This window comes from Nicotiana tomentosiformis, chromosome 11, assembly GCF_000390325.3.
Source record: "Nicotiana tomentosiformis chromosome 11, ASM39032v3, whole genome shotgun sequence".
NCBI lineage: Eukaryota > Viridiplantae > Streptophyta > Magnoliopsida > Solanales > Solanaceae > Nicotiana > Nicotiana tomentosiformis.
This window is the reverse complement of record NC_090822.1, coordinates 15696926-15723274: the sequence shown is the minus strand read 5'-3', so window position 1 is coordinate 15723274 and position 26349 is coordinate 15696926. Positions and strand designations below refer to the sequence as shown.

Here is a 26349-nt window from a genome sequence, read left to right as displayed (position 1 = left end):
CTGACACTCATCAGTCCACTTAACTGCAACATTCTTCTTTAGCAACTTAAAGATGGGCTCACAAGTTATCGTGAGTTGAGCAATAAACCTGCTGATGTAGTTTAACCTTCCGAGAAGGATCATTACCTCGGTTTTGTTCTTTGGCGGTGGTAATTCTTAGATGGCTTTGATCTTTGATGGGTCCAACTCAATACCGCGTCGACTGACTATGAATCCTAACAGTTTCCCAGACGGGACACCAAATGCATATTTTGCCGGATTGAGCTTGAGGTTGTACCTGCAGAGCCTTTGGAAAAACTTTCTCAAGTCTCCAACATGGTCGGACTGCTTCTTTGACTTTATGATCACATCATCTATATAAACCTCAATTTCCTTGTATATCATGTCATGAAATATGGTAGTCATTTCCCTCATGTAAGTTGCCCCAGCATTCTTCAAACCAAATGGCATTACCCGGTAGCAGTATGTCCCCCATGGTGTGATGAATGCTGTCTTTTCTGCATCTTCCTCATCCATCAGGATCTGGTGATATCCTGCGTAGCAATCCACAAATGACCCAATCTCGTGCTTGGCACAATTGTCGATCAGAATATGGATGTTCGGAAATGGAAAGTTATCTTTTGGACTTGCCTTATTGAGATCACGATAATCAACACAGACCCTGGTCTTACCATCCTTCTTTGGTACTGGCATGACATTAGCTAACCAAGTGGGATATCGAGTGACCTGAATGACCTTTGCGTCAAGCTGCTTTGTGATTTCTTCTTTGATCTTCACACTCATGTCAGTCTTAAATTTCCTTAGCTTTTGCTTGACTGGAGGGAATGCCGGATCAGTTGGCAATTTATGAACTACCAAATCAGTGCTCAAACCTGGCATGTCGTCATACGACCATGCAAAAATATCTTTATATTCAAACAGTGCTTTGATTATTTCTTCCTTGATTTGTGGTTCCAGATGCACACTTATCTTGGTTTCCCTGAGATTATCTTGATCTCCTAAATTGATTGCTTCAGTTTCATTCAAATTAGGCTTGGGTTTTTCTTCAAAGTGATTTAGTTCTCTACCGATTTTCTGAAATGCTGCTTCATCATCATATTATGTTTCATCATCACACTCTACTTCTTGGATTGTTATTTCAGAATTAGGTTGGCTTTTAAGATTTGGCTGAAAATTCCTCATGCATGTCATGTCATTGAAACCAGCATCAAAAGAACTGTACAGAAAAAAGAAACAAAACAAAAATGAAATGCTATCAGGAATAATGGAAAAACGGGAAGTTGTATTTCATTGAGAATAAAAGGATAGAAGGGTTTGTACATCAAAACAAGCAAAAAAAATAAAAAATCTGGATTACAACCCTGGAATAACCCAGATAACAGAAAGGAAAACAAAGCAAACTACCAAAACTCCTTCCGGGTAGGGAGATGAGTAGCTTTCCAATTTCTAAGCTTCACATTTGGCCCAACGAGCTGCACATCGGCATTACTGGAACCTTCCCTGATTTCTACCATATTAACCTCATCAAACAGACTCTGGAACCTCTTGATCAGCTCTTCATTAAAGTTGACCACAGGTTTTGGGACCGCTGATATTGGGCGTTTTGCGACCCCTGGCTTGACAAAAGACTTGGAGATATGTGGAACAGGCTTAGGAAGTGACCATGCCTTTCTTTTTAAATTTTTAGCCTTTTCCATGTCCTTCCCTGTGAGTGTGAATCCCAAACCAAATGTGCCGAAACTTTCACGTGGACACACCGGATGTGCAATACCCTACAGAGACGAACCCAGGCCTTTGCTCGGCACAAAACCATTCTTCAACATTTCATTTGCTACCATGACGGACGCAGAGGGTAGCTTTGGACCTGGAATGCATTCTCCCTCAGGAATCTTCTCTACAGACACTGTCTCAAATGTTTGGTACACCCAAGTCCCTTTATCATCTTCAACTTCAATAAATGGAACAATTATGTCATTGTAAGCAGATAAGTTCTCATCACCGTGCACAACTATTTCCTGCCTGTCCCATTCGAACTTTACCATTTGATGCAGAGAAGACGGGATTGCCTTGGCAGCATGTATCCAGGGCCTGCCCAACAACAGGTTGTAAGAGACAGCCACATCTAGCACTTGGAACTCCATAGTGAACTCAACTGGCCCTATTGACAATTCGAGCATTATATCACCGACCGAATCTTTCCCTCCTCCATCAAAGCCTCGAACACATACATTGTTCATGTGGATCCTTTCAGTGCCGATCTTCAACTTTTGCAAAGTGGAAAGAGGGCAAATATTTTCACTAGAACCGTTATCAACCAGTACCCTTGAGACAGCAGAATCCTCACACTTAACTGTGAGATAAAGAGCTCGGTTGTGCTCTGTACCCTCCATAGGAAGTTCATCATCTGAGAAAGTGATCCTGTTTGCTTCGAAAATCTTGTTAGCAATCTTTTCCAAGTGGTTCACCGTGATCTTATCAGGAACATGGGCCTCATTCAAAATCTTCATCAGGGCTTTGCGGTGTTCATCTGAATGTATCAGCAAAGACAAAAGAGAGATCTGAGCTGGTGTTTTCCTCAACTTTTCTATAATGGAATAGTCTTGCATTTTCATCTTTTTCAGGAATTCCTCAGCCTCTTCTTCGGTGACCGGCTTTTTTACTGGGATGTGGCCGTCCTTGAATGGCTTGGTTTTCCTCAGTTCTTCTGGGGTAAAACATCTCCCAGAACGAGTCAGTCCTCCGGTTCCATTGACTTCTTCCTCTACTTCTTTCCCTTTGTATGTTACTATCACCTGTTTGTAATTCCACGGGACGGCCTTTGTGTCAACCATTGGTAACTGGGTCACTGGCTTAATAATAACGGGGGTAACACGAGCCCCTTCCACAATTATGATAGGCTTGCCCGGGACCCCTGGCACGACTACTTTTTGCTTTTCCTGGTTCGCTTCAACATCAACTGGAGGACCTTTCACAACCAATACAGATGGCTTCATGTTGAGCGTGCTTGGCTTCTCCGACACCCCTTTAACTATCAAGGACATTGCTTTTGCAGAATCTAGAGCTTTGGTTGGATTACTTTTGCTAGCCCGGATCATCATGACAGACTTGGAAGAGTTTTTGGGCTCCCCATCCTTATGAATTATCTCGATCATATGTGTCTCTGCATGGGCCGGCAAAGGATTTTGGTTGATGTTTGGCGCTTCCGGGCTCTGGACCACAATTTGATTTGTATCAATAAGCTCTTGGATCGCCCTCTTCAAATGCCAGCACTTCTCCGTGTCGTGCCCCGGGGCATCAGAACAATACGCACATCTAAGGGAGTAATCAAGGTTCCTTGGAGGCGGATTTGGTATCTTTGGCTCAATCGGCCTCAAAACGTCCAACTGCCTCAACCTCTGAAACAAACTGGTGTAGGACTCTCCAAGAGGGGTGAAGGTTTCTTTTCGCTGCTGCCTCTCTTTTCTGTAATCTGGCCTTGGTTGAAAACTTGGACCAGTAGGGTTTTGGTATGGTTGTGGGGGCGTATAAGGATTTTGTGGAGTTGGAGCACGCCATTGCGGGTAGGGAGGGGGTTGAGCATATGACTGTGCGTGGTGAACATGGTATTGGGGTAGCTCGACAGAATATCGAGGGTCTTGTGGTGGGAAATAATGCTGAGATGGATTATATGGAGCTTGGGTGTAGGTTTGAGGCCGGGGTTGAGTTTGGGTGTACTGGTGAGGCGGACCCCTTGGGCCACGCCACGATCCGGAGACAAACATAGCGACATCTTCTTTCTTCTTTTTGCCTAACAGGCTTCCAGCGCCACTTTGAATTGCTTGTGTGGTTGCTTTTATGGCAGAGTAGCTCATGATCTTGCTTGACTTGATTCCCTCTTCCACCATTCCTCCCATCTTTACCACATCGTTGAAGGACTTACCTATGGCTGAGATCAAATGGCCAAAGTAAGTGGGCTCTAGGGCTTGAAGAAAGTACTCGACCATCTCATCTTCTTCCATCGGAGGGTAGACTCGTGCAGCTTGTTCTCTCCATCTGAAACCATATTCCCTAAAGCTTTCATTGGGCCTCTTCTCTACCTTGGTCAAAGATAGGCGATCCGGGACAATGTCTAAATTGTACTGAAAGTGTCGAGCAAAGGCCTGAGCCAAGTCATCCCATGTGTACCACCTGCTAGTGTCTTGGTGGGTGTACCATTCTAAAGCTGCCCCACTCAGACTCTGACTGAAATACGCCATTAATAATTCATCTTTCCCACCGGCGCCTCTCATATTGCTGCAAAAGCCTCTCAAATGGGCCACAGGATCTCTATGTCCATCGTACGGGTCAAACTTGGGCATCTTGAACCCAGCGGGCAGTTGGACATCCGAAAATAAGCATAAATCCTTGTAAGCCACACTTACTTGGCTTCCTATCCCTTGCATGTTCTTCAAAGATTGCTCTAGACTCTTCACTTTCCTGAACATCTCGTCCTGCTCCACATTCTGGGATGGTTTCTCAGTTTCGACAGGAGGTTTAAAGTGAGGGGCATGGGAATAAGGATCCGTGACTTTGAAAGTTGGTTTCAGAACATAATATTGGGTATCTGGAGCTTGGAACGCGGGTTCACTAGAAGATCTGTGAAGGGTAGCTCGCGGAGGGGCTACGAAAACAGGAGCGGATGTCGGAGCAGGGTATGCGGTTGTTTTGGCTAGTGGAGCATGAAAAGTTTGGGACGAGGTGCCAGGGTAGTGGTGATAAGGGGTAAAGCCTGGTGCGTGCTGAGGGGAAAGGTCAATGGTAATGGGATCTTGGGCTTGTGACAGTGGTGGGATGAAAGTGGGATTTTCTGGGTAATTAGCGGGGAATGAAGGTGGAGGATGCCCCCTGACCCAGGCTTGATACATTTCTGCCATTTGATGCTTCAACTTGTAGACCTCCTCTTTCAATTCAGACTCCGATTCTACAATCTCCCTTGGCGGGTCGACAACACCCGTGTCCGATTCTTTGCTAGTCATGACTGCCTTGCACTTTGATCTGGTGTTATAAGGGTGACTTGCCAGGATGCCAACAAACTAACCACCTAAAACAGAACCTGTCACTTGCACACACAACAACTTGGTCAGTTTTAAAGCAATTTACAGATAGGTAATCGCACATTGGGGATGCAATGCACCTGAGCAGTTAAACGTTTCTAAATGCTTTGCGACGGCTCGTATGTTTCATCCCGGCTTTTCCAAATTCTCCAATCCTGACTTTTCCATCTCTCCTTCTGCTGTGTTTCGCTCTTTTAATTCTTATTCTTTTTCTTTAGTTTGGCCTCTCTTTTCTTTCTTCCCTCATTTTCTCTCTTTTTCTCTCTCTTCTTTTTCTATTTTCTTTTAAGATTATGATCGAATCCTATGAGGATTGCCTATGTATCATGACGCCGCATGAATCAGATCATTACGTAATTCAGAGAAATAGATACGAAATAATTTATTTCATCAATAAAAGACATCTTTTTGGATTTTCTATTACAAGAACTAAAAGTAGCGATGGCTGCAAAAGGAAAAATCTACAGACTCAAAATAAAGTAATAGACAACCTTGACAAAGATGAACAAGACTCGGAGAAAGTAAAATACAGATTATTAAAGGAAATCAAAAATACATAAGAGCCTCCACTGGTACTCCGGAGGCTTGCGGGACATCAGCCGGTCTCCGCACAGGCCTGCAGGCAATATCTTCTTGAAGGCGGTCTAGGTCAACCATCACCTGGCGAACAAATATCATCACAAAAGCAAAAAACATAGACCTGGTCATGTCTTCACATTCATGGCATTTCATTACAACATAATCAGCTATCTCTTTAATCCTTATTCTGATGACACCCTTTTCTTGAAGTAAACGTCCAATCTGTTGGGCCCGAGCCTCCAACACCTGTGCATCTGTGTTGTTTTGGTCTTGTAACTGCTGCATGCTTTCTTGTAATTGATAAATCAATGCGTAGTAATGCTCTCTTTTTGCCTTGAAATCCTTTGTTTGCTTGACCATTTCATTCTCAAGGGCAACCATCCTTTTTTGTAAAATTGCTGCTTCTTTGTCATATTTCTGCTTCAACTGGTGGACTAATCTAGCTTGTTTTTCCGCACCTTTGGCCAACTTTGCTTGAGCATTTAACAAGTCTCTTTCGGCCTTTGTCAAGTCAGCCGCATAGTCATGCACCTTCATCCTTAGGTTGCCGATGAGTTTTTCATCTCTCTCGCTCCTCACAGGCATTTCAGCGACCATCCTCATGTCCCGGAGTTGGGCTCGGAGCGCCTCCTTTTCCCGAACCAACCTCTTCTTTTCTCCTTCATCCTCGGCAGCTTGCAAACTACTATCAAATTTGATTTTTCCGATTTGTTGTTCTAATTTGCTTATGGTGGCCCGGTATTCCTTTTCTTTGTCTAACCAAGCCCACTGCTCATGCGATGCGTCAACAAATTCTTGGATATGAGGTCTTTTAGTTGGTCGTTCAGATTCACCATTCGTCGTGACTCTCTTTCCATACCAGGCAACATAACTAGGTAAGACCTCCCCCTAGACAAATCACGTACTCGGGTGTTTGCCCCCAAATACTGGCATTCGCTCCAAATTTGGCGAACCGCTTCTTCGGGAAATTGGGCATCAGGACGGATTTCGACCACATAAGTGCTAAGATCTTCATCTCTAGGAACTGTCTGGCATCTTCCAAGCTGTCTCAAAACCCGGTACGGAGCATAGGGTTGGATGCTTCGGAGACCCATTAGCAAGAAGTAGGGACCAGTGGCGGGCATATAAACAATCTCATCAACGGGAAGCCAACCTAATGTCCACTCTATCTGATCTGTGGTCATAGATCGAAGGCGGGTAATCCAATCTTTGACCCCTTTCGGCATTTCGAATCTTGTTACTCGTGTACCAAACTCTTCAATGCAGTTTTCCCCGTAGATCCATAGTTCATGTATCGAGGATGATGACAAAGGTGTTCGATCATCCACATTTACAACAGCAGGTTGCATCCCTCGAAAAAACTGACTCCGGCCTTACAGAATGTGAGGGCTCGGAATATATCTGATACGATCATGGGTGCGAGAGTACTATTGGTCTGAGTAGTCAGAATGTGGACAACCCCGGCTACCCATAAATCAATATACCCATCTTCCCTTGGAAACACCAAAAGGCCTAAAAACGCCACCATGAAGGCAAAAGATCTATGGGTCTCCCATTTTGATCGGTTTCCTTTACTGCAGAGTCCATTTTCCGGGTCTTCCAATCCCCTTAAATGCCCGTATCGCTGATATAGAAAATGAAAAGTGGAAGTTCCCCCTGCTAGACTTCCAGTCTTGATTTGTCTGCTTATCTTTAGTAAGTCCAGAAACATGTGGGGAGTAACAGTCCTTGGAGATACCGGGTACTTGTGTCTCAATCCCTCCGTGCTCCCAGTATAACCCGCCATTTCTTCCAAAGTAGGCGTAAGCTCAAAATCTGAGAAGTGCAAAACATTATGAGCGGGGTCCCAGAATGCCACTAATGCCTCTATCAGGTCCCTTCTAGGTTGAATTTTCAATAGTCCAGTGAGCGTCCCCAGATATTGGTTGACCATGTCTCGTCTTTGTTTTCCCAAATCCTCCCACCACATGGGGAATGCTAGTGGAATCTGATCCATAACCTTCACAGGTAAGTTCTGAACGGTGCTCATTCTGCACATTTTTAAATTAGGGTGACCAGATTAAAATTTATTACAAAACTGACCATGAAAAGATTATTTTTTGCAAAACACAACTGAAAACAAATCACGGCTACTTTTTGCAAATACGACCTTTCGACACTTCGGAGGAGAAGATTTTAGGGCTGTGTTTGCTAAGTGGCCAATTTTTCTTTTTTTTTTCCTTGTTTTTTTCTTCTTTTTTTTTTTAAAAAAAACATGAGTGGTTATTCTTTGCAAAACAGCCTTCCAGCGTCCCGACGAGATATTTTTGGCTATTTGGGCAAAAATGGCATCGCCGAACCTTATTTATGACAACATTTCCCTATTTTGATTATTTTTTGCAAAAGTGGGACTAGACCCGATGGGGGTTGCCTACATATTCCACACCTGGTGGGAATCAAACCCGCGTAGTTCGGTGAGTTTTGACTCGTGAAAAATAGGACTTATTTTTTTCAAAGACTATCCTTTTCTTTTCTCTTTTTTTTTTAAAAATTCGGCAGAGTTTCAGGATATTTTGAACACTGGTATTTTCCGGATATTTCTCTATCCTACCTCACTTCTTGATTTTGCTTGATTTTCTTTCCTTATTCTAAAAGCCGGTCAACATACAAGCCGAAACCGATAAATGCACAAGTAGCATGTAAAAAATGCATCAGAATGGTCTTTTAAATTGGGGACACCTGTCCTAGACAGACCCAACCCCTGTGTTGAGTCTCCAAAGTCAAATGTACGTGATGCAAACAAACGTACCTACTAGGGATCCGGCATGAGGCTATGTTATTCTAGGCTTAAAACCCTGCCAGGGCAACGTACCGGTAACCAAAAGGCCATCCGGCTTTGTAACTGATCCGATCCTCGTTCTAAATTAGGATATGACATTAACAGAAAAGAAGTCACGCCAGCGTGCACTTCCCAGAAGATTTAGAAGACTCAGAGAGAAGAAGGGTTTCGTGATAATTTAAATACAGTCCAAACAATATCAAAGCGGTAAAAAGAGGCATTTAACACATTAGGCTCAAACACGTAAAAATCAGATAATAAGAAAAAGCCAAGTATAACAGTCATCTAAGCTCGAATTCTGAACCCTGAACCAGAGATTCTGGGTTCGATCCCCAGCAGAGTCGCCAGAGCTATCACACCTCCTTTTTCCCGAACGGAGAGAGGGAGTTTTTCCAATTTAAGTGACATTAATCGAAATGAGATTATTTATTTATTTCATAGTCGCCATTTGGGATAATTTATGGTGTCCCAAGTCACCGGTTTATTTTAAATCCCAAATCGAGGAAATTTGACTCTATTTATGGTCCGCGAACACAAAAAATCGGGTAAGGAATTCTGTTAACCCGGAAAAAGGTGTGAGGCGCTCCCGAGTTCCGTGGTTTTAACACGGTCACTCAACTATTAATAATTGGCCTAATTATCTAATTTAAAATCTATTGTGCTTTTTAGCTTTCTGACCGCTTTTAATATTTATGGAATTTATTTGAAACAAGTCACGATGTTGTACACTTGTCGTTTTGACACATATCGCAAATCGCGCCACATGAAATGCACCCGCGACTTACAACATGCTTATTTTATTATTGTTTGAAGTTGTGGTCGAGTCACGTGAAACGCACACTCGAATTGGGGTTGCGTATCATAACTATGCCACGGGAACCGTACCCATAGTCATGACAATTTATTTAATCGCGCCTAAAGCAAACTACGATGTTCATCAATTGCTATTTCTTAGAGTCTGGGATTATAAGGAATTTTTACTTTTGGTAGGCAAGAGCATGTAAAGTTCAAGTTAAAATTGCTGGCTCATACAGGCGAGTCCATAAAAGCCACAGACAGCATCTCTTCATTTGTTTCACAATTTATCATTAGCTACAGTTTCCATCCATAAAAGGATCAAATGCCTTTTTTACTAATTAAAGATGACTATTGCACATTTGTTGGAGTAATTTCTCAATCAACATCAGCTAACACAAGAGAAAACCTTTAAAAATGGAATATAAACATACGCCATCTTAATTAATAACCAAAGTTTAACAACATGAAATCAGGCTACCGGAATCAAACTCATAAAACACTTGAGTTACCGGTTCATACTATAAGAAATCAAGCCAATTGGTGTCCAGATCAATTCTCCACATGTTTTCAACCAATTCTCATCTTCTAAAACCACATTACTCAATGGAAAAACAAACAGATTTTAAAATCATTTTTCTGACATAACAAGTGCAGTAAACTTGAATTGCAATTCAACTACGTTTCAATACAGTAACCAAACAAGAGGTAGCATGGTGAATATCAACCAATTTGGCAGATTTGAAACAACACAAAGTATGAACAGATTTGCATCATTCTCATTCAAATAAATCAAAGGTTTATATCATTCGGTTAAAAATGATACCTGGCCACAACAAAAAAAATGGGAGAAATGAATCTGTAACTTTGAAGGAGAAGCAGTAACTAGAATTAGGAGCTCAACTCTTAGCCAAACAAAGCAAAAGGAACAATTTCCAGTACAGAACCGCAACAAACAATCATAAATTCGAGGTTCAATAGCTTTTTATAGATTCAGGGAAGAGTTCAAAAATTTAGCAATCAATTACTCCCCAAACCCTCTTCGAAATCCCAGTTTTCTTTTGGTTTTCGAGCTTTTGTGATTTTCAGATCTTCATTTGGATTTAAGTAAAATCAGAACAAAAGTGACGCAAACTTTGGTAAGGAAACATAACAGGAAGAGGGATGAACCTTCATATGAAGAATGAAGTCATTTCTAAGCATTACAGTGATGGCCATTTTGCAGTAATAACCCATTATAATATGCTAGTTCAGAAATGAACAGCATAAACACGTCGATAAGAGAAATCAAAATCTACGGCATGACCGTTGAAAATAAACTCATCCATTCAAAGTTAAAAAACATTCAAGACATCATATACGCCAAGATACAGAAAAAAGAGAAATTAAGCAAATAACGCCAACATTCATGACACAGAATCTGCAGAAAGGAAGAAGAATAGAGTTCAAAATGTGACCTCTTAAATGATAAGCAGAATTACAATGAAGAAAACGACGTCCAAACAAGAACTTCAGCAAAACTTTCTCGAGCAGCGGCGAACTCAACAACTTCTCAATCGAACTCCAGTTTTCAACTCAAAATCCAGATTGAAAAGAAGAGACGGAATATTTTTTTTTCGAAAATATTTTAGACAATAATTGAAATAAAATTGAACAGAAGAACACTGAACATGTTTCTCTTTTTTTTTTTTTTTTGTATTTTTCTTATTCTGAAACTAAACCAGAAAATCAAAAAATGGAGATCAACCACTGAGAAGAAAAAGAACGTTTTTTTTACCCTAGCTTTCCTTTCCAATTTTTTTCTCTGAAATTTTGTTCCCAAAAGAAGACCTCCCTCAGAAATCTCTTAACCTCCCTATATATACCCAAAACAGAAATTTTCATACCTTTTTCTCCAAGTCATGCCCTAAGATTCCTTTTTTTCCATCCGAAAAATCCGCAAAAATCCGATTCCCTTTCTTGTGAACCAAATCGGACAAATGGAGGTCTAGGATCTTGAATCCCTCAGATCCTACGACCACCATTCATCCGAAATCGTTCTTAATACCAAGAGCGCGTGAAGCCTAAGGGAGAAAAGAATCTTTTCTGTCAAAGGTCGTTACAAGACGGGTGACGTGGAGGAGGGAGGGTGAAGGAATCACGTGCGTGAGTTGGAGGGGGGTGAACTCGCTTGAGTTCAAGCGAGTTTGGCGGAGGAAGAGAAAGGGGGGGGGGGGGGGCGCTTGGGTTCTGGAATTAGGTTTAGGGTTCTGGGGGAGGGAAACGTATAATAAGCTTTTTATATGGGGCGTGAGAGTGGACTGCGTCCGTTGGATGGAGATGGATTGAAGGGTCAAGATCGATTCAGCAAAAACGACGTCGTTCGCATTAGTCGCTAGACTGGACCGGGTGAGGGGGTTGGGCTTGGCGGATTTGGGGGTGATTGTTTGGGCCAAAAATTATTTTGGCCCAAATTCGAGACCAAAACGGAATTTCTTTCTTTTCTTTTCTTTTTCTAGATTTTACATCCTAATTAATTAAAACCTAAATTAAGTCTTAAATAAATCTAATTTGTAGAAATAAACCTAGTTATCTATTTTACCATAATTAATTAATTTAGACTAATGAAGGAAGAATTATTAATTTGCAATTTAAAGCTAAGAATATAAAAATGACTCATATATATATATATATATATATATATATATATATATATATATATATATATATATATATATATATATATATATATATATATATATATATAATTTTTGTTTAATAATGCAATTAACTCATGCAATTAAATCCTAAATGCAAATTAACCTAAAATGTTATGCACGAAATACTTTAGATATTTTGCTATTTTTTTTATGATTTTAGAATATTAAATATGCAACTAGATGAAAGCAACAATTAACCAAATTTCCTACAAATTCTATAAAATTAAAAACAATTAAGAAAAAATCTATTTGTGAATTTCTATAGGAATATTTTAGTCGGGCAAAAATCACGTGCTCACAGGGGGAAACTTCAAATTTTACTCAAAAATTTCATTTTAGCAAATTACACTTACAGTTGCTTTGTTTGAAGTTAAAACAATGCAGAACAAATGAGTAGAAACTCAGAAAATCGTATGGAAATTATAAGAGGAAGGAGTGCAATGTATAGCCAAAGTTGAGCGTTTTCAGTTTTGGTGGTGTTTTCGTTTTTCGTTCGTGTCTTTCTTCAACAGCTGCTGCACATATATATAGCAGCCAGCTTTGAAGATGAACGACCCTCCATCCTCCATGGTGGAGCATGCACTAGCTTGTTTGTGGAGAAAGCACTTGGCCATGGTGGGAAGAGCATTAGGCGGCTGCTATTGCAGTTGGTGGTCAATACACGGATTGGAACTTATCCGTTACAAATGCGGATAATCCTACGTTAATATTTACTATTAACAAATAAATTTGGTCCAAAAAATTAATCAATCAATCGATCATTTGACCAAATCCAAATCCAAATCCAAATCCAAATCCAAATCCGAATCCGAATACGAATCCGAATCCGTAGCCGAAGCGAGCGACGACGACGACGGCGCGAGGCTTGCTTTCTTCTTAACTCTTTAAGAGCTACAAGAAGAGCAATTATATATATACCCACCAAAAATCTTTTCCTCTTCCAATATGGGACAATGTCTCATTGTTAAGAGGGGAAAACTTAAAATTTTACTCAAAAATTTTATTTTAGCAAATCACACTTACAGTTGCTTTGTTTGAAGTTAAAACAATACAGAACAAAGGAGTAGAAACTCAGAAAATCGTATGGAAATGCTGAGAGGAAGGAGTGCAATGTATAGCCAAAGTTGAGCGTTTTCAGTTTTGGTGGTGTTTTCGTTTTTCGTTCGTGTCTTTCTTCAACAGCTGTTGCACATATATATAGAAGCCAGCTTTGAAGATGAACGACCCTCCATCCTTCATGGTGGAGCATGTACTAGCTTGTTTGTGGAACAAGCACTTGGCCATGGTGGGAAGAGCATTAGGCGGCTGCTATTGCAGCTGGCGGTCAATACGCGGATTGGAACATATCCGTTACAAATTCGGATAATCTTACGTTAATAGTTACTATTAACAAATAAATTTGGTCCAAAAAATTATTCAATCAATCGATCATTTGACCAAATCCGAATCCGAATCCAAATCCAAATCCGTAGTCAAAGCGAGCGACGACGACGACGGCGCGAGGCTTGCTTTCTTCTTAACTCTTTAAAAGCTACAAGAAGAGCAATTATATATATACCCACCAAAAATCTTTTCCTCTTCCAATATGGGACAATGTCTCATTGTCAAGAGGGGGAAACTTAAAATTTTACTCAAAAATTTTATTTTAGCAAATCACACTTACAGTTGCTTTGTTTGAAGTTAAAATAATACAGAACAAAGGAGTAGAAACATAGAAAATCGTATAGAAATGCTGAGAGGAAGGAGTGCAATGTATAGCCAAAGTTGAGCGTTATCAGTTTTGGTGGTGTTTTCGTTTTTCGTTCGTGTCTTTCTTTAACAGCTGCTGCACATATATATAGCAGCCAGCTTTGAAGATGAACGACCCTCTATCCTCCATGGTGGAGCATGCACTAACTTGTTTGTGGAGCAAGCACTTGGCCATGGTGGGAAGAGCATTAGGCGGCTGCTATTGCAGCTGGTGGTCAATACACGGATTGGAACATATCCGTTACAAATGCGGATAATCTTACGTTAATATTTACTATTAACAAATAAATTTGGTCCAAAAAATTAATCAATCAATCGATCATTTGACCAAATCCGAATCCGAATCCGAATCCAAATCCAAATCCAAATACGACGACGACGGCGCGAGGCTTTCTTTCTTCTTAACTCTTTAAGAGCTAAAAGAAGAGCAATTATATATATACCCACCAAAAATCTTTTCCTCTTCCAATATGGGACAATGTCTCATTGTCAAGAGGGGGAAACTTAAAATTTTACTCAAAAATTTTATTTTAGCAAATCACACTTATAGTTGCTTTGTTTGAAGTTAAAACAATACAGAACAAAGGAGTAGAAACTCAGAAAATCGTATGGAAATGCTGAGGGGAAAGAGTGCAATGTATAGCCAAAGTTGAGCGTTTTCAGTTTTGGTGGTGTTTTCGTTTTTCGTTCGTGTCTTTCTTCAACAGCTGCTGCACATATATATAGCAGCCAGCTTTGAAGATGAACGACCCTCCATCCTCCATGGTGGAGCATGCACTAGCTTGTTTGTGGAGCAAGCACTTGGCCATGGTGGGAAGAGCATTAGGCAGCTGCTATTGCAGCTGGTGGTCAATACACGGATTGGAACATAGCCGTTACAAATGCAGATAATCTTACGTTAATATTTACTATTAACAAATAAATTTGGTCTAAAAAATTAATCAATCAATCGATCATTTGACCAAATCCGAATCCGAATCCGAATCCGAATCCGAATCCGAATCCGTAGCCGAAGCGAGCGACGATGACGACGGCACGAGGCTTGCTTTCTTCTTAACTCTTTAAGAGCTATAAGAAGAGCAATTATATATATACCCACCAAAAATCTTTTCCTCTTCCAATATGGGACAATGTCTCATTGTCAAGAGGGGGAAACTTAAAATTTTACTCAAAAATTTTATTTTAGCAAATCACACTTACAGTTGCTTTGTTTGAAGTTAAAACAATACAGAACAAAGGAGTAGAAACTCAGAAAATCGTATGGAAATGCTGAGAGGAAGGAGTGCAATGTATAGCCAAAGTTGAGCGTTTTCAGTTTTGGTGGTGTTTTCGTTTTAAGTTCGTGTCTTTCTTCAACAGCTGCTGCACATATATATAGCAGCCAGCTTTGAAGATAAACGACCCTCCATCCTCCATGGTGGAGCATGCACTAGCTTGTTTGTGGAGCAAGCACTTGGCCATGGTGGGAAGAGCATTAGGCGGCTGCTATTGCAGCGGGTGGTCAATACACAGATTGGAACATATCCGTTACAAATGCGGATAATCTTACGTTAATATTTACTATTAACAAATAAATTTGGTCCAAAAAATTAATCAATCAATCGATCATTTGACCAAATCCGAATCCGAATCCGATTCCGAATCCGAATCGGAATCCGAATCTGAATCCGTAGCCGAAGCGAGCAACGATGACGACGGCGCGAGGCTTGCTTTCTTCTTAACTCTTTAAGAGCTAAAAGAAGAGCAATTATATATATAACCACCAAAAATCTTTTCCTCTTCCAATATGGGACAATGTCTCATTGTCAAGAGGGGAAAACTTAAAATTTTACTCAAAAATTTTATTTTAGCAAATCACACTTACAGTTGCTTTGTTTGAAGTTAAAACAATACAGAACAAAGGAGTAGAAACTTAGAAAATCGTATGGAAATGCTGAGAGGAAGGAGTGCAATGTATAGCCAAAGTTGAGCGTTTTCAGTTTTGGTGGTGTTTTCGTTTTTCGTTCGTGTCTTTCTTCAACAGCTGCTGCACATATATATAGCAGCCAGCTTTGAAGATGAACGACCCTCTATCCTCCATGGTTGAGCATGCACTAGCTTGTTTGTGGAGCAAGCACTTGGCCATGGTGGGAAGAGCATTAGGCGGCTGCTATTGCAGCTGGTGGTCAATACACGGATTGGAACATATCCGTTACAAATGCGGATAATCTTACGTTAATATTTACTATTAACAAATAAATTTGGTCCGAACAATTAATCAATCAATCGATCATTTGACCAAATCCGAATCCGAATCCGAATCCGTAGCAGAAGCGAGCGACGACGACGACGGCGCGAGACTTGCTTTCTTCTTAACTCTTTAAGAGCTAAAAGAAGAGCAATTATATATATACCCACCAAAAATCTTTTCCTCTTCCAATATGGGACAATGTCTCATTGTCAAGAGGGGAAAACTTAAAATTTTACTCATAAATTTTATTTTAGCAAATCACACTTACAGTTGCTTTGTTTGAAGTTAAAACAATACAGAACAAAGGAGTAGAAACTCAGAAAATCGTATGGAAATGCTGAGAGGAAAGAGTGCAATGTATAGCCAAAGTTGAGCGTTTTCAATTTTGGTGATGTTTTCGTTTTTCATTCGTGTCTTTCTTCAACAGCTGCTGCACATATATATAGCAGCCAGCTTTGAAGATGAACGACCCTCCATCCTTCATGGTGGAGCATGCACTAGCTTGTTTGTGGAGCAAGCACTTGGCCATGGTGGGAAGAGCATTAGGCGAATGCTATTGTAGATGGTGGTCAATACACGGATTGGAACATATCCGTTACAAATGCGGATAATCTTACGTTAATATTTACTATTAACAAATAAATTTGGTTCAAAAAATTAATCAATCAATCGATCATTTGACCAAATCCGAATCCGAATCCGAATCCGATTCCGAATCCGAATCCGAATCTGAATCCGAATCCGAATCCGTAGCCGAAGCGAACGACGACGAAGACGGCGCGAGGCTTGCTCTCTTCTTAACTCTTTAAGAGCTACAAGAAGAGCAATTATATATATACCCACCAAAAATCTTTTCCTCTTCCAATAAGGGATATATGTCTCATTGTCAAGAGGGGAAAACTTAAAATTTTACTCAAAAATTTTATTTTAGCAAATCACACTTACAGTTGCTTTGTTTGAAGTTAAAACAATACAGAACAAAGGAGTAGAAACTCAGAAAATCGTATGGAAATGCTGAGAGGAAGGAGTGCAATGTATAGCCAAAGTTGAGCGTTTTCAGTTTTGGTGGTGTTTTCGTTTTTCGTTCGTGTCTTTCTTCAACAGCTGCTGCACATATATATAGCAGCCAGCTTTGAAGATGAACGACCCTCCATCCTCCATGGTGGAGCATGCACTAGCTTGTTTGTGGAGCAAGCACTTGGCCATGGTGGGAAGAGCATTAGGCGGCTGCTATTGCAGCTGGTGGTCAATACACGGATTGGAACATATCCGTTACAAATGCGGATAATCTTACGTTAATATTTACTATTAACAAATAAATTTGGTCCAAAAAATTAATTAATCAATCGATCATTTGACCAAATCCGAATCCGAATCCGAATCCGTAGCCGAAGCGAGCGACGATGACGACGGCGCGAGGCTTGCTTTCTTCTTAACTCTTTAAGAGCTAAAAGAAGAGCAATTATATATATACCCACCAAAAATCTTTTCCTCTTCCAATGTGGGACAATGTCTCATTGTCAAGAGGGGAAAACTTAAAATTTTACTCAAAAATTTTATTTTAGCAAATCACACTTACAGTTGCTTTGTTTGAAGTTAAAACAATACAGAACAAAGGAGTAGAAACTCAGAAAATCGTATGGAAATGCTGAGAGGAAAGAGTGCAATGTATAGCCAAAGTTGAGCGTTTTCAGTTTTGGTGGTGTTTTCGTTTTTCGTTCGTGTCTTTCTTCAACAGCTGCTGCACATATATATAGCAGCCAGCTTTGAAGATGAACGACCCTCCATCCTCCATGGTGGAGCATGCACTAGCTTGTTTGTGGAGCAAGCACTTGGCCATGGTGGGAAGAGCATTAGGCGGCTGCTATTGCAGCTGGTGGTCAATACACGGATTGGAACATATCCGTTATAAATGCGGATAATCTTACGTTAATATTTACTATTAACAAATAAATTTGGTCCAAAAAATTAATCAATCAATCGATCATTTGACCAAATCCGAATCCGAATCCGAATCCGTAGCAGAAGCGAGTGACGACGACGACGGCGCGAGGCTTGCTTTCTTCTTAACTCTTTAAGAGCTAAAAGAAGAGCAATTATATATATACCCACCAAAAATCTTTTCCTCTTCCAAAATGGGACAATGTATCATTGTCATGAGGGAAAAACTTAAAATTTTACTCAAAAATTTTATTTTAGCAAATCACACTTACAGTTGCTTTGTTTGAAGTTAAAACAATACAGAACAAAGGAGTAGAAACTCAGAAAATCGTATGGAAATGCTGAGAGGAAAGAGTGCAATGTATAGCCAAAGTTGAGCGTTTTCAGTTTTGGTGGTGTTTTCGTTTTTCGTTCGTGTCTTTCTTCAACAGCTGCTGCACATATATATAGCAGCCAGCTTTGAAGATGAACGACCCTCCATCCTCCATGGTGGAGCATGCACTAGCTTGTTTGTGGAGCAAGCACTTGGCCATGGTGGGAAGAGCATTTGGCGGCTGCTATTGCAGCTGGTGGTAAATACACGGATTGGAACATATCCGTTACAAATGCGGATAATCTTACGTTAATATTTACTATTAACAAATAAATTTGGTCCAAATAATTAATCAATCAATCGATCATTTGACCAAATTCGAATCCGAATCCGAATCCGAATCCGAATCTGAATCCGCAGCCGAAGCGAGCGACGATGACGACGGCGCGAGACTTGTTTTCTTCTTAACTCTTTAAGAGCTACAAGAAGAGCAATTATATATATACCCACCAAAAATCTTTTCCTCTTCCAATATGGGACAATGTCTTATTGTCAAGAGGGGAAAACTTAAAATTTTACTCAAAAATTTTATTTTAGCAAATCACACTTACAGTTGCTTTGTTTGAAGTTAAAACAATAATGAACAAAGGAGTAGAAACTCAGAAAATCGTATGGAAATGCTGAGAGGAAGGCGTGCAATGTATAGCCAAAGTTGAGCGTTTTCAGTTTTGGTGGTGTTTTCGTTTTTCGTTCGTGTCTTTCTTCAACAGCTGCTGCACATATATATAGCAGCCAGCTTTGAAGATGAACGACCCTCCATCCTCCATGGTGGAGCATGCACTAGCTTGTTTGTGGAGCAAGCACTTGGCCATGGTGGGAAGAGCATTAGGCGGCTGCTATTGCAGCTGGTGGTCAATACACGGATTGGAACATATCCGTTACAAATGCGGATAATCTTACGTTAATATTTACTATTAACAAATAAATTTGGTCTAAAAAATTAATCAATCAATGGATCATTTGACCAAATCCGAATCCGAATCCGAATCCGTAGCCGAAGCGAGCGACGACGACGACGGCGCGAGGCTTGCTTTCTTCTTAACTCTTTAAGAGCTAAAAGAAGAGCAATTATATATATACCCACCAAAAATCTTTTCCTCTTCCAATATGGGACAATGTCTCATTGTAAAGAGGGGAAAAATTAAAATTTTACTCAAAAATTTTATTTTAGCAAATCACACTTACAGTTGCTTTGTTTGAAGTTAAAACAATACAGAACAAAGGAGTAGAAACTCAGAAAATTGTATGGAAATGCTGAGAGAAAGGAGTGCAATGTATAGCCAAAGTTGAGCGTTTTCAGTTTTGGTGGTGTTTTTGTTTTTCGTTCGTGTCTTTCTTCAACAGCTGCTGCACATATATATAGCAGCCAGCTTTGAAGATGAACGACCCTCCATCCTCCATTGTGGAGCATGCACTAGCTTGTTTGTGGAGCAAGCACTTCGCCATGGTGGGAAGAGCATTAGGCGGCTGCTATTGCAGCTGGTGGTCAATACACGGATTGGAACATATCCGTTACAAATGCGAATAATCTTACGTTAATATTTACTATTAACAAATAAATTTGGTCCAAAAGATTAATCAATCAATCGATCATTTGACCAAATCCGAATCCGAATCTGAATCCGATTCCAATTCCAAATCCGAATCCGAATCCGTAGCCGAAGCGAGCGACGACGACGACGGCGCGAGGCTTGCTTTCTTCTTAACTCTTTAAGAGCTACAAGAAGAGCAATTATATATATACCCACCAAAAATCTTTTCCTCTTCCAATATAGGACAACGTCTCATTGTCAAGAGGGGAAAACTTAAAATATTACTCAAAAATTTTATTTTAGCAAATCACACTTACAGTTGCTTTGTTTGAAGTTAAAACAATACAGAACAAAGGAGTAGAAACTCAGAAAATCGTATGGAAATGCTGAGAGGAAGGAGTGCAATGTATAACCAAAGTTGAGCGTTTTCAGTTTTGGTAGTGTTTTCGTTTTTCGTTCGTGTCTTTCTTCAATAGCTGCTGCACATATATATAGCAGCCAGCTTTGAAGATGAATGACCCTCCATCCTCCATGGTGCAGCATACACTAGCTTGTTTGTGGAGCAAGCACTTGGCCATGGTGGGAAGAGCATTAGGCAGCTGCTATAGCAGCTGGTGGTCAATAGACGGATTGGAACATATCCGTTACAAATGCGGATAATCTTACGTTAATATTTACTATTAACAAATAAATTTGGTCCAAACAATTATTCAATCAATCGATCATTTGACCAAATCCGAATCCGTATCCAAATCCAAATCCGTAGCCAAAGCGAGCGACGACGACGGCGCGAGGCTTGCTTTCTTCTTAACTCTTTAAAAGCTACAAGAAGAGCAATTATATATATACCCACCAAAAATCTTTTCCTCTTCCAATATGGGACAATGTCTCATTGTCAAGAGCGGGAAACTTAAAATTTTACTCAAAAATTTTATTTTAGCAAATCACACTTACAGTTGCTTTGTTTGAAGTTAAAACAATACAGAACAAAGGAGTAGAAACTCAGAAAATCGTATGGAAACGTTGAGAGGAAGGAGTGCAATGTATAGCCAAAGTTGAGCGTTTTCAGTTTTGGTGGTGTTTTTATTTTTCGTTCGTGTCTTTCTTCAACAGCTGCTGCACATATATATAGCAGCCAGCTTTGAAGATGAACGACCCTCCATCCTTCATGGTGGAGCATGCACTAGCTTGTTTGTGGAGCAAGCACTTGGCCATGGTGGGAAGAGCATTAGGCGAATGCTATTGTAGCTGGTGGTCAATACACGGATTGGAACATATCCGTTACAAATACGGATAATCTTACGTTAATATTTACTATTAACAAATAAATTTGGTTCAAAAAATTAATCAATCAATAGATCATTTGACCAAATCCGAATCCGAATCCGAATCCGATTCCGAATCCGAATCCGAATCCGTAGCCGAAGCGAACGACAACGAAGACGGCGCGAGGCTTGCTCTCTTCTTAACTCTTTAAGAGCTACAAGAAGAGCAATTATATATATACCCACCAAAAATCTTTTACTCTTCCAATAAGGGATATATGTCTCATTGTCAAGAGGGGAAAACTTAAAATATTACTCAAAAATTTTATTTTAGCAAATCACACTTACAGTTGCTTTGTTTGAAGTTAAAACAATACAGAACAATAGAGTAGAAACTCAAAAAATCATATGGAAATGCTGAGAGGAAGGAGTGCAATGTATAGCCAAAGTTGAGCGTTTTCAGTTTTGGTGGTGTTTTCGTTTTTCGTTCGTGTCTTTCTTCAACAGCTGCTGCACATATATATAGCAGCCAGCTTTGAAGATGAACGACCCTCCATCCTCCATGGTAGAGCATGCACTAGCGTGTTTGTGGAGCAAGCACTTGGCCATGGTGGGAAGAGCATTAGGCGGCTGCTATTGCAGCTGGTGGTCAATACACGGATTGGAACATATCCGTTACAAATGCGGATAATCTTACGTTAATATTTACTATTAACAAATAAATTTGGTCCAAAACATTAATCAATCAATCGATCATTTGACCAAATCCGAATCGGAATCCGAATCCGAATCCGTAGCCGAAGCGAGCGACGACGACGGCGCGAGGCTTGCTTTCTTCTTAACTCTTTAAGAGCTACAAGAAGAGCAATTATATATATATACCCACCAAAAATCTTTTTCTCTTCCTATATGGGACAATGTCTCATTATCAAGAGGGGGAAACTTAAAATTTTACTCAAAAATTTTATTTTAGCAAATCACACTTACAGTTGCTTTGTTTGAAGTTAAAACAATACAGAACAAAGGAGTAGAAACTCATAAAATCGTATAGAAATGCTGAGAGGAAGGAGTGCAATGTATAGCCAAAGTTGAGCGTTTTCAGTTTTGGTGGTGTTTTTATTTTTCGTTCGTGTCTTTCTTCAACAGCTGCTGCACATATATATAGCAGCCAGCTTTGAAGATGAACGACTCTCCATCCTCCATGGTGGAGCATGCACTAGCTTGTTTGTGGAGCAAACACTTGGCCATGGTGGGAAGAGCATTAGGCGGCTGCTATTGCAGCTGGTGGTCAATACACGGATTGGAACATATCCGTTATAAATGCGGATAATCTTACGTTAATATTTACTATTAACAAATAAATTTGGTCCAAAAAATTAATCAATCAATCGATCATTTGACCAAATCCGAATCCGAATCCGAATCCGAATCCGAATCCGTAGCCGAAGCGAGCGACGACGACGACGGCGCGAGGCTTGCTTTCTTCTTAACTCTTTAAGAGCTACAAGAAGAGCAATTATATATATACCCACTAAAAATCTTTTCCTCTTCCAATATGGGACAATGTCTCATTGTCAAGAGGGAAAAACTTAAAATTTTACTCAAAAATTCTATTTTAGCAAATCACACTTACAGTTGCTTTATTTGAAGTTAAAACAATACAGAACAAAGGAGTAGAAACTCAAAAAATCGTATGGAAATGCTGAGAGGAAGGAGTGCAATGTATAGCCAAAGTTGAGCGTTTTCAGTTTTGGTGGTGTTTTCGTTTTTCATTCGTGTCTTTCTTCAACAGCTGCTGCACATATATATAGCAGCCAGCTTTGAAGATGAACGACCCTCCATCCTCCATGGTGGAGCATGCACTAGCTTGTTTGTGGAGCAAGCACTTGGCCATGGTGGGAAGAGCATTAGGCGGCTGCTATTGCAGCTGGTGGTCAATACACGGATTGGAAAATATCCGTTACAAATGCGAATAATCTTGCGTTAATATTTACTATTAACAAATAAATTTGGTCCAAATAATTAATCAATCAATCGATCATTTGACCAAATCCGAATCCGAATCCGTAGCCGAAGCGAGCGACGACGACGGCGCGAGGCTTGTTTTCTTCTTAACTCTTTAAGAGCTACAAGAAGAGCAATTATATATTTACCCACCAAAAATCTTTTTCTCTTCCTATATGGGACAATGTCTCATTGTCAAGAGGGGAAAACTTAAAATTTTACTCAAAAATTTTATTTTAGCAAATCACACTTACAGTTGCTTTGTTTGAAGTTAAAACAATACAGAACAAAGGAGTAGAAACTCAGAAAATCGTATGGAAACGCTGAGAGGAAGGAGTGCAATGTATAGCCAAAGTTGAGCGTTTTCAGTTTTGGTGGTGTTTTTATTTTTCGTTCGTGTCTTTCTTCAACAGCTGCTGCACATATATATAGCAGCCAGCTTTGAAGATGAACGACTCTCCATCCTCCATGGTGGAGCATGCACTAGCTTGTTTGTGGAGCAAGCACTTGGCCATGGTGGGAAGAGCATTAGGCGAATGCTATTGTAGCTGGTGGTCAATACACGGATTGGAACATATCCGTTACAAATGCGGATAATCTTACGTTAATATTTACTATTAACAAATAAATTTGGTCCAAAAAATTAATCAATCAATCATTTGACCAAATTCGAAGCCGAAGCCGAAGCCGTAGCCGAAGCGAGCGACGATGATGGCGCGAGACTTGCTTTCTTCTTAACTCTTTAAGAGCTACAAGAAGAGCAATTATATATATACCCACCAAAAATCTTTTCCTCTTCCAATATGGGACAATTGTTACAACCCAGAATTTGGGGTTGTAATTTCGGCCAAGAACTGGTGAGAAAGGAGCCTTCTGATGGTCTGACGTAGAGCAGTCTACTCGGGCAACTTGGGCTTTTTAATTTTAAGCATATATAAGGGGGGTATAGGTGATGAAAGCTCCGACCTGCCTCCCCCATGCGTGCTGCCACCGAGCCGCATAGAACGAGCTGCCTTGGGGGAGAACCCCAAGGGCCTGCCTAGATGACTCAAGGGAGTGTCAAAGGTATCCATACGAGTTTGGGAACTCGTATGGGCTGCGCAACGCCTTAGGGCCTGCGTTGGGCATCAATAGGGCAGTGGAGGCTGCTATTGTGGAACGGCTAGCCCCGCGGGCTGCCGAGTGTTGGAAAGAGACCTCCACGCCGATTGGATACTTGACGCGCCTGTCATAGGGGCATCATGTGTCGACTTGTGAGCATGGCTTTGGTTCAGCCATGCAAGCAAGGGTCCGTTGGCCTAAAGGTGCAGGTGTGGGCGACACTGCACTACTACGGAATGGAAGCGTGCTGCAAGAGGGCTATGTATGGGCATGGCACGAAAGAGGCGCATGACAATGGCCAAGGACTAAAGGTTGCCTTACTCGGGCGAGGCACGAGCTAGTCGCGGATGCACTAGACGAGTGTAAGCTTGAGGATTGGGCTGTGCACGCGGGAGCGATGCTCAGTCTTGGGCTAAGGACAAGACATGTCCAAAGCCAAGTCCCCAGGGCGCGCATGGATTGTGATCCTAAGATGGAGCGCCACGACATGCCTAGGGCCAAGGGCCTAGGCATCTTACGGGCGGCACAGGTTGGAGCGAGCCTGAGGGCGAGCCCAACCGACAGGCACAGGATCGTGCTTGGGAAATCCTGGGACGGATTGGAAGGCTGGCCTGCAGCGAGGGGAACTGCAGGCGCCGCACGGGCGAGCAGGTGCCGCTACCCAATGTAAGAAAATGGGCCCGTGACACTTGGTATCAGAGCTGATTAAGGCCATACTATGCCGTGGCACAACGTCAAGGCAAAAGGGTGGATATGGCTAGTGCATTTTGGATGTCAGTGCCGAGATCACGTCAAAGCAGAGATTGATGTTCATATGCCAACAAAGATCGAGAACCAGATACTAATGGTCGACGAAGGAAATGGGTGATTCCATTGTCTTTCGTCAGTCTAAGGTGCTACTGAATGAGGTGATATGCCGATGAGTCGGATGGCCAAGAGAATGCCATGTTTGCCAGGTCGTGCAACCATATTACGAAAGAGTAGGCCATGGACTATAAACTTAGGCATGATCATAGCGGAGATCTTGCCAAGGATGCGTGCAACGCATCAAGCTGAGTGTCTTTCCTTCGGGAAAAGACTTTGGGTTGCCTGAGGGCATTGCCAAGGTGAGGAAAAGAATTTGAGGGTATAGCGAAGTTGCGGAATGGGACGAGTTCCCAAGTTTGGAAGGTGTCATCATTCTGGAAAGGGGTATGTCGAATGATCGGGGACCGAGAGTGTCCAAGTGCGTGGCACACCGAACCGGGAAGCCGTGCTAGCAGGACCAAGAGAGTACCTGTCTATAGGGCGAGTATTGAAGTACTACCGGGAGCATTGGCTACTTGCTGAGGAAGTGACGGCCGGAGAACAAAGAACTCTGTTCGGAAAGGCGGCGATGCTATGACTTTGGGAATGTAGTACTCACCGAAGGTCGTCTCAAGAGCTGGCCGAATGCCAAGTGAGACGACAGTGCTAAAATGTATCCTCCACATTGAGTGTGGGAGGATCCCGCCTATGCAAGAGGCATATGGGCAAAGTCGTGGGTCTGGAAGCGAACACATCTTCAAGGTAGTAGGCAAAGAGAGCTACGGGAGCGGAATGCTACGTGAGCTATGCCAGAGGCGTTTGAGGGCCAAGTGAGCGAGTGAGCTACTAGGGCCGCGCCAAAGAGGGCGTCTTAATGCTACGGGAGCGAAAGGCTACGGGAGCCATGCCAAAGGCATCTTAGGGCTACGCGAGCGAAAGGCTGCGGGAGCTATGCCAAAGAGGGCATCTTGAGGCTACGGAAGCGGATGGCTACGGGAGCGATGTCAAAAGAGCACATTGATGTGCTAACCTGTGAAGGAAAGCTTCAGACGGACATGAAGACCGTGAGGGTCATGGTGTGATTTGACTAGTGTGGGTCAATCACAAAGTTAGACACCAGAGGGTGCAAGTGCGGAGGCACTTTCCAAGTGAACACCGAATAGAGGTGAAGTGCAAGAGGCACGCTTGGAAGATACTTGGGAGGAGGAGTGCATGGGGCACGACTCCTTTTGAGAAAGGACTTCGAGGAAGTCCAACCCACAGGACAAAGGGAGCTTGAATGGGCATACCTGAGGGGGCAGACTCCGGGATGTCTTAAGCCATGATGTGTCATCGGGGCGATGACATTATGAGTGTGGGAGGATGTTACAACCCAGAATTTGGGGTTGTAATTTCGGCCAAGAAC

General features: G+C 41.4%; 1 protein-coding gene across 1 annotated transcript; it reads right to left on the bottom strand.

The window, feature by feature from the left end:
• Nucleotides 1-1098: 1098 nt before the first annotated feature.
• Nucleotides 1099-4994, bottom strand: LOC138891464 (uncharacterized). The gene is made up of 6 exons (XM_070188808.1): nucleotides 3981-4994; nucleotides 2548-3872; nucleotides 2255-2418; nucleotides 1787-2158; nucleotides 1405-1705; nucleotides 1099-1216 (listed from the first exon to the last, which is right to left on the bottom strand). Exons 1-6 carry the CDS (start codon nucleotides 4992-4994, stop codon nucleotides 1099-1101), a joined length of 3294 nt encoding a protein of 1097 aa, XP_070044909.1.
• Nucleotides 4995-26349: the final 21355 nt, after the last annotated feature.